Source organism: Myripristis murdjan, chromosome 17 (assembly GCF_902150065.1).
Source record: "Myripristis murdjan chromosome 17, fMyrMur1.1, whole genome shotgun sequence".
Taxonomy (NCBI): Eukaryota; Metazoa; Chordata; class Actinopteri; order Holocentriformes; family Holocentridae; genus Myripristis; species Myripristis murdjan.
The window spans coordinates 24,152,157-24,160,597 of NC_043996.1; the positions used below are offsets into that span (position 1 = coordinate 24,152,157).

The window sequence follows — 8,441 nt, forward strand, 5'->3', positions numbered from 1 at the left end:
ATATAATTACACACACACACACACACACACACACACACACACACACAAAAGTAAAAAAAATATAGATATATATTTATATTTTTTTTTAAATATTTTTTTCTTTTTGTGGTGCCCACTTTCCTTCAGCCTGCCTTGTCTTCTTCAGTTAGTGACTTCCTACATTTCCCAGGAAGATTTTTGACAGCTCCCAGAGGGCAGGTCTGAATTTGTAGCACCAAGCTGTGGGTTTTATGTGTAGGTGGAGAATGTGATAGTGATATCAAAGTGAGAGTTTTTCCACTCTAGAAAGAGAGAGTGGTGCCCTTTCCTCAAAACGCAACACGTCTCACCACTGAACTACATTCTGCTCCACTGAGGCTGCTGTGAATGGTTGAAATTGGCCTCTCTGCCTCTTCTACAATGGATTTTTCCCTGTATATTTGTCGAATGTCAGTGCAAAACAGTGAGTCTAGCCGTTTTGCGCACCCAGAAGCCATCAAAAAGCACTTGCTTGTTCATTCTGATAGCCTTACGCTAAAGCCTGATGTTTACAGTTGATTTAGATGGCTGAAACATTTTCTGACATCAGACTCCATTGTAGTTGCACTTAAAATACAGTCTCACAGTCACAATCTCAGCATCACATGACGTTGTCTGCTTTTGGCTCGTTTTTATTTAACAGTTTTTATCCTCAGGCTGTGAGGCTGCTAAACTCATCCAGCAGATAATACACTAACTGCCAGCCTTTTTTATCTGTTTTTGCTGGTGTATTTATGGCTTCGGCATGTTGTATTTATTTGCTTTTTTTTTTTTTTTACTGATTCCACCATCACTTTATGCACATGCACTTTAGTACATTGCAACATTAAGTACTTGTTCTTAATTTTGCTTGTTTTTTATTCTATGTTTTCACTGATGATGTATGCAGGGCTGCAAACATACTTTCATTAGGGTCAATATTTATTCAAGGCAGGGTTAGGAATGTTTCACTGAAGATTTTTCGCTTGCATCACATTAGATATGGGTGACAGAACAGGACAATTTTTGCTAGTTTTTTTTTTTTTTTTTTTTTTTTACTGAAAGTAAAATATCCTCCTGATAAAATGGCAAATATATCTGACTGTCTAACCATAGGGACCCAGCAGACGTCAGCCCATGACTCATTCTGCATGCCAACCCCTACTTTAAAGAACTAAGGCTCAGCACCACCATCATCAGAAGAAAGACCCAAATCTGAAGATGGATTATGTAACAGGTAACAGCTGGTGAGTGATTTATCTAAAGCCCATGATAGGGGACATTAGATAAATCGTTGGATAAATCATTAGATGCCTAATGCCCATCTAATTTGATTCTAGTTTTTATCATTAAAAAGAGGCAGTAGTGCTTCCCCATGCAAAAACAGACCTTGATTAGACTGTAGCCTCATCCTCTGTTATAACTTTGTTAAGACCCAGATATAATCTACTAAAACCCAACCAGTCATCAGGTATTGCATTAAGTGTTGGTGTATAATGTAATTGGAGGCAGGAACTGGATATGGATGTTTAAAGTTTTTCTGCTGAGCCTCCAAAATCTCCCTAGTTGTAACACCTATTTTTATTTATAAGACAGAGATGAAACTTTATTGATCCATGTGGGCAAATTAGGCTGCTGCAGCAGCAAAAGTAAAAGGATTCAGCAGGGAAAAGGAAAATAGACAGTAAGTATGCATATAGAATACAAACATAACAGTAGACATAATTAAAACCCAAAATAGCAATAAAAACATGCATGTTGCTATGCATTTCGATAAAAAATGGACCACTAACAGTCATGGATTTAATTGTAGTTGTCACTGACGGTCTCAACTGCTTACTTAAATGTGAATTCAAACTATAAGATATGTGTTGTTTATGGAAGGTACTTAAATTTATGTAAATTTAGGCCCATATGGACACAGCATTTGCTACGTACAGAAAAATGACAGGAAAAAACATCATAAGTGTCTTAGTAAGGTGCTGGGCCACCATGAGCCTCCAGAACAGCTTCAGAGCTCCTTGGCATAGATTCTCTAAGTCTCTGGGACTCTGCTGGAGGGATGGAGCTCCATTCTTCCAAAAGATACCGTAAATAGAGAGGGATATCATAGTAGGACTGCAGTGCATAAAGCCCTCATTACGAAGACAAAAGAGCTCAGTGGAGCAAAAACAATAGGCACCGCTCTACAAAGAGGTGGAAAAAACTCATCCTTCACCATTTTCTGGACAAGTGGGCGAGTGCATGTGTGGCGTCCAACAAGAGAACGGGACAGGCCCAAATGCTGGACCCCTAACTTGTGCCCTTAGAGGGAAGTCTCACTGCAGATGGGAAGCGGTCTCTTCCAGGGTACGAGGGCTCACTGAATGGTTTGATGAGGATGAAAATGATGTAAATCATAACACTGTAGACTTCACAGTCACCAAATCTCAATCCTGTGGGAGATTCTGGACCGGCGTGTTAGACATGGCTGCCCACCACCATCATCAAAACACCAGATGAGTGAATATCTTGTGGAAGGAGAGAGCCCCATCCCTCCAGTTGATTCCCAGAGACTTGGAGAATCAGTGTCAAGGAGCACTGAAGCTGTTCATACAAAGACACCTTATGCTGTTTTTTCCTTTGATTTATCCCCCATCTGAATAAACAGTATAGAACAATATAAATGTATATCTAACCATGAACACACACACACCTATCTCAGCAGTTGATCACCAGGATAACATCCTAACCCTGGCCAGTAGGGGGCACTCTGCACGTGACACAGGAGGTGAGCCGGTCCAACATGGCGTCGTTAGTAACAGTATCACTGTTGTTATTGTGGTATGCATCGTTTGCATTAACAGTGACGGAGCGTGACGGCCGGAGCGGAGTGTCAGAGCCGTGCTACAAGCCCATCCGCGACCACAGACCGGATCATGTGAGGTAGGACAGCAGCTCATGTCCCTGATGCACAGAGAAACAAGAGATGTGACTCAGGAACACACCTACAGGCTGCTGCACAACAATATCTCACATCGCCCAGCTTTACGTCAGAGTAACTTTGTTTTCCAAATACACAGCATGTTACCCAAACACTGATTTATTCATACATGAAAGTGACAGTGAATTGATATGTAGCCTGTTTCAGACACCGGGGGTACATGTTGTTCCTGTGCGCTGTTTTTGACATTAGATAGAAGATAGATAGATAGATAGATAGATAGATAGATTCATATTGTGTTTGTGATCCTCCATAGTGACTTTACAGAGGCTTACGTCACACTTTATGTTACTGTCAGGTCTCCTGGGGCATCGCTGTAATATTCCTATAGTGTAATATTCCTATAATAGTCCTATAGGCCTTTAATTGAGTATTATTGTATTCAGTTTATTGTTTATAGTAGCTTTATCATGATTTATGGTAGACGATATTTTATACCCTATGCTGTACTCCTACAATATTCTTATAAAGAGTTTTATTTTATTTTATTTTATTTTATTTAGTTAAACTTTACTTAACCCATATCTAACCTTTATTTAACCCATATTTAAGTTATCAAAGAACAAATTGTTATGGTTATACTGTGTCTGGAAATCAACAGTGACTTTATAATAACCATATCGTCTTACATGTTTTTTGTTGTTTTTTTTTAATGTTCTGTGGTATCAGAATTCATCTAATATTTCTATATTTATTGCAATTCTTATGGCATTCCTATGGTATTGCTAAGTATTCCTGTTATATTTGCATAGGCTCTAACTACATGATGAAGGTACTCAGTGAAGCCTGTTTCCATTTGTTTTCCATTTCTGTGGCAGGCTGTCTCTGTTGTATTCCTGTAATATTGCTGTGGAGACATGACATTTTCCTGTGGTTCTTGTTTGCTGCCACATTTATCTGAGGATTATTGCGGTTCTTTTCCATAAGGGATGATCGGGCTCGTGCTTCCGCCTCAAAACAAGTCCTTTGATGGCATAAATAATTATAACAGCAAGATGTTGACAGTGACGTACCTTTTACTTTCACAAGAACATATCCCAGGCCACACGAATACATAAACGTGTCGGACCTCCCTTCGTCGTGGGACTGGAGGAACATCGAGGGGAAGAATTATGTGAGCATTACACGAAACCAGCACATCCCTCAGTACTGTGGCTCCTGCTGGGCCATGGGAGCCACCAGTGCGCTGGCAGGTAACTATGGAGACAGATGGAGATGAAGTGGGAGGTAGGGATTAAGGAAGGGAGGGATGAATGATGGAAGGCAGGAAGCGGAGGAGAGATAGGAATGAGTAGGATCTCCCTCACCGGCTTGTTGCCATGTTTATCTGCTCTGACAATGTTATGAAGCATATCATCGAAAGATAAAGCGTTGAAAACGGCAGCTCTTGTTTTTTTTTTTTTTTCAGCACAGAGCACAATTAATAGTAGCCTACAATGTGCATCTGATCTGTGTTGCCAGCACAAATTTCCTTAATGTCCCTGGATGATTAAGTTCCATTGTTTTTTCCACCCTAAACATCCAATTTAGTGTTTTTCTTGGCTATATTCAGTCATAAACAGGCCTTTTCGACAGCTTGGTTTCTTTATTTTGATTTATAATCTGGTTAAATTCAATTCTCAGCAGCCTTAGAAAGGTCTTAAAACGTAACTAAACCTCAAAGCCAAATCTCTTCAATTTCATGTATAATACAATATTTTAATGTAATATTTATACTATGATAATGTAATAAATAGGCATAGCTTTAATATTATCATTGGATGGTTTATTTGTACAATAAAATGTGGATATTATATATGTAGTCGTCGTGTATTACACATCATCTCATCATGTGGCAGCAGTGGCACCATGAGCAGGGAAACTCAGGTTCCCACTCCCCCGCCCGCCAGAAACACGACATGAATCTGACCTATCTGGAACGCAGTTGTTGCATGACTTCTCTCTGCTTTTGTCCCAGACCGGATCAACATCAAGCGTGGCGGAGCGTGGCCGTCGGCCTACCTGTCAGTCCAGAACGTGATTGACTGTGGGAGGGCGGGCTCTTGTTTCGGAGGAGATCACCTGAGAGTCTACGCCTATGCACACCAGAGAGGCATTCCTGATGAGACATGCAACAACTACCAGGCCAAAAACCAAAGTATGTTTCTGTACATTCGCTACAGCTCTCGTTGTTTTTTTGGCTCCCTTCGCACTGTCCTCTAATCCAGTCTTTCTCAACCTTTTTAGTGCCAAGGACTCCCAGACTGATACACATCAGGACGCGGTCTCAGGGATCTTCATCTGATAAGATTTAGTTCTTCCACAGCTGTCAGATTAACAGTGAAGAGTGTCAAACCTGTGAACTGAATAGTCACACCCATACATTCTCTCACTGGGCTAACTTCTAGTCAATGAAAAAATCGTGAAATTAGAATTTTCCTCATTTTTCTAAGGACTGCCGGAGGTCCCGAGACCCCAGGTTAAGAACCACTGCACTAAACTATTGAAGACTTGTTTTAGAAAATGTTACTGTATCAACCTTGGAAAAGAAAAGAACTCATTTCCTCGGGTTCATGTTTCAGTGTATCTAAAATATGAAGAATCATGAAGTATTTGTCATTTTGTCAGCCAAAGACTCGAGTTAGCTACCCTTTTAAGTATTACACTTTGTTATAATTATGTGCTGCCGCTTGTTTTGTAGGAGTGGGAGCCTTTTTTTTCTCCAGTAGGTACTTCATTTTGGAACAAAGCTCTTCAGATAGTCTAAATTTGTTATCTAATTTTATTCATGTTTTGACTCTGATTGCAATATTTCATGCACACATACAGGAGCAAGATTACAGGCGCGTATTTTTCTTTGAAGCCGGACATTGTGGCGGGATGTAATGCAGTGACAGACTGTTCCCAAATTTTTCAAAAGCTGTAAAATGTTTTGTGCATCATCTCGAGCTGTCACAAATTTCAGATTCTTCAAAAAGAGTAACATTCCAGCCACGAGGACACAAACACAGCGTTTTCCGAAAATGGAAATAGTCACATTTTACTTTGAAGGTCGTGTTTTGTTTTGTTTTTTCCACAGAAAGTACAACTAATGGCATTTTTATATAAAAGTACAAGAAAATACGAAACGTAGAGACTCGGCGTACAAGGTGAAAGAGTCCTTTCTGTATGTCGCTGTGCATTGAAACATATCATCACATTAAAAATAATATTATATGTGTGTGTCTGATTGTCCACAGAGTGTGAGCTGTTTAACCAGTGTGGCACCTGCTCCTTCTTTGACTCGTGCGCCATTGTGAAGAACTACACGCTGTGGAAAGTGGGCGACTACGGAGAAGTTTCTGGAAGAGACCGGATGAAAGCTGAGATTTACACCAACGGGCCTATCAGGTAGAGTAAGTCATCTCCTCCTCATGTCATTTTAATTATCGACCTACCTCCATCCCCTGTGTGAAAGAGCGGGCTCGACCGAACACACCCCGAAAGCCAGGAGTGTGAAGAGGCAGTTTTCATCTTATTGGTCATGTATATTTAATCTTTTTTCAAAGCCTCTGAGGAAAACTTTGTGGCGGTACCTGTAAGTGTATTTCATTCAGGATGTCTGCGGGTTCTTCAAACTCTGAAAAGGTCTTTGAATAAGTTATTGAAATTAAGGCCTTGAGGAGTGGTAAAGTCAGTCATTAGAACTCCAAGCCTGGCCTATTTGCTGCATATTGTCCCCTCTCTCTCTCCCCTGCCCTTCCTGTCTCTCTCCACGGTCACTATCAAATAAAGCAGAGATGGCAAAAAAAATAATCTAAGAAATACAATACAGAACAGCGAATAAAATGTGTCCTACCTATCTGTTTTACTAAACACAAGACGCCGTCGTGCTCCTTAACAATTAATTCCAAATGGAACTTTTTTATTATTCTGACTATTTGAGTCTCTGAACTTTCATTAGCCAATCATTCAATTTTAATAACTGTATTTTTTTTTTTAAGTTCAATTCCATGTTGAATCAGAAATGTCTTACAAGTCTTAAATTTTGCTTTCCGAAAACCTGCAGATCTCCTGTATCATATTCTTGAGGTTGATTTCATCAGCTGCGATTTTAAATACTGCTTCAAAGATTGCCGAAAATGTCAAACACAGCGACTCCCGATGTGTCAAGTGAGAAGATTTCAGAAGTCTTGCTGTCTCTTTTAGCTGTGGAGTGATGGCCACGGCGGGCTTGGAGGCGTACTCAGGGGGGATCTTCGCCGAGTTTCACCCCATCTCTTTGATGAATCACATCATATCCGTAGCCGGTTGGGGTGAGGCAGAGGACGGGACCGAGTACTGGATCGTCAGAAATTCCTGGGGAGAGTTTTGGGTTGGTCTCTTTCTGTAAACACACACTCCCGTCATCACTTCATTGCTTCACACTGTGCACTTCAGCAAGTCATGCATTCACTGTCTGTCATTCATGGAGTTTAGGTTAATCTTTCATGTATTGTTTCTTTCAGGACAGAAGAGCAGTGACTTTTCTGATTATTCTAACAGAGGTTGCCTCGCTTATATGCATCATAAATAATAATAATAGTCTGTTTTTGTTTACAGGGAGAGCATGGATGGGCGAGAATAGTCACCAGTGCCTACAAGGGAGGAAAAGGCAATTGGTACAACCTGGCTATCGAGAAAAGCTGTGCATACGGAGATCCCATTGTAACATAGAGGATTAATTAAACTGATTGAAAGAATCTTGTTTTGTTACTTGCTGGTTGATCGCTTGGCCTTCAAGCTTCACTTGTGCCTTTAATGAATGCTTTTGTTTGGTCTGAAATCTGTACAGAAATATATATTTAAAAAAAAAAAAAAAAAAAAAAAAAAAACTTGTTACTGCCACACAGATCCAAAAGCCCTGGCAGACTGTATCTTTTACACAGAGACAACAGTACTCCACATTTTTGTGTGTGCGCAAATTTTAAAAGCTTCACCAATGCAGACGCTGAATATAAATCGATATTCTGAAGAAACAGCAGTAAATCATCTCCACGAACCGCATGGCCCCAAGCAGCACATCGAACTAAAACGCCCCTGGACAAATGACCCACTTCTGAATCTGTAAGGTTGTGTTCCTCCTACAAATTGATTCTGGCTGTGAATCTTATAGCCGCATCTAGAAAATAGATAATTCTCTGTGCACATTTTCTGGGAAAATATAGTCAGCAAATTGCAGGTGCATTACTAAAGATCCATTATCACATACTTCAGCTCCATCTTTTTTTATTCAACAAACAAGCTGGTTAGAAACATTTAAATACACCCACTGTGAGACTGTTAGGACCTCTGAGGAAAGTCAAGCTGAGTGTTACTTCTTTTTTTTTTCTGCTGACATCCTGTCCAAATTCAAGTGCGAGTACATCAGTTGAACAAATTGCTTCTCGTGAGGATCTGGAGCGAGAGCGTGTCTCGTTTTAGAAGAAGTGAAACCTGGTCTGCCGCAGCCACAGAGAGCGTT

At 40.3% G+C, this 8,441-nt stretch overlaps 1 protein-coding gene across 1 annotated transcript; it reads left to right on the forward strand.

Moving 5' to 3' along the window:
- The first annotated feature begins 2,765 nt into the window (after positions 1–2,765).
- Positions 2,766–7,680, forward strand: LOC115375886 (cathepsin Z). Its single transcript, XM_030075471.1, has 6 exons — positions 2,766–2,922; positions 4,010–4,173; positions 4,938–5,117; positions 6,199–6,349; positions 7,148–7,313; positions 7,541–7,680. Exons 1-6 carry the CDS (start codon positions 2,783–2,785, stop codon positions 7,652–7,654), a joined length of 915 nt encoding a protein of 304 aa, XP_029931331.1. The 5' UTR covers positions 2,766–2,782; the 3' UTR covers positions 7,655–7,680.
- Positions 7,681–8,441: the final 761 nt, after the last annotated feature.

Bases quoted from the DNA above. Each gene is read 5' to 3' on its own strand.
- LOC115375886 (XM_030075471.1), top strand. From the start codon at position 2,783: ATGGCGTCGTTAGTAACAGTATCACTGTTGTTATTGTGGTATGCATCG. The intron at 4,174-4,937 runs GTAACTATGGAG...CTTTTGTCCCAG, and splicing joins AGCCACCAGTGCGCTGGCAG to ACCGGATCAACATCAAGCGT. The intron at 7,314-7,540 runs GTTGGTCTCTTT...TTTTGTTTACAG, and splicing joins ATTCCTGGGGAGAGTTTTGG to GGAGAGCATGGATGGGCGAG.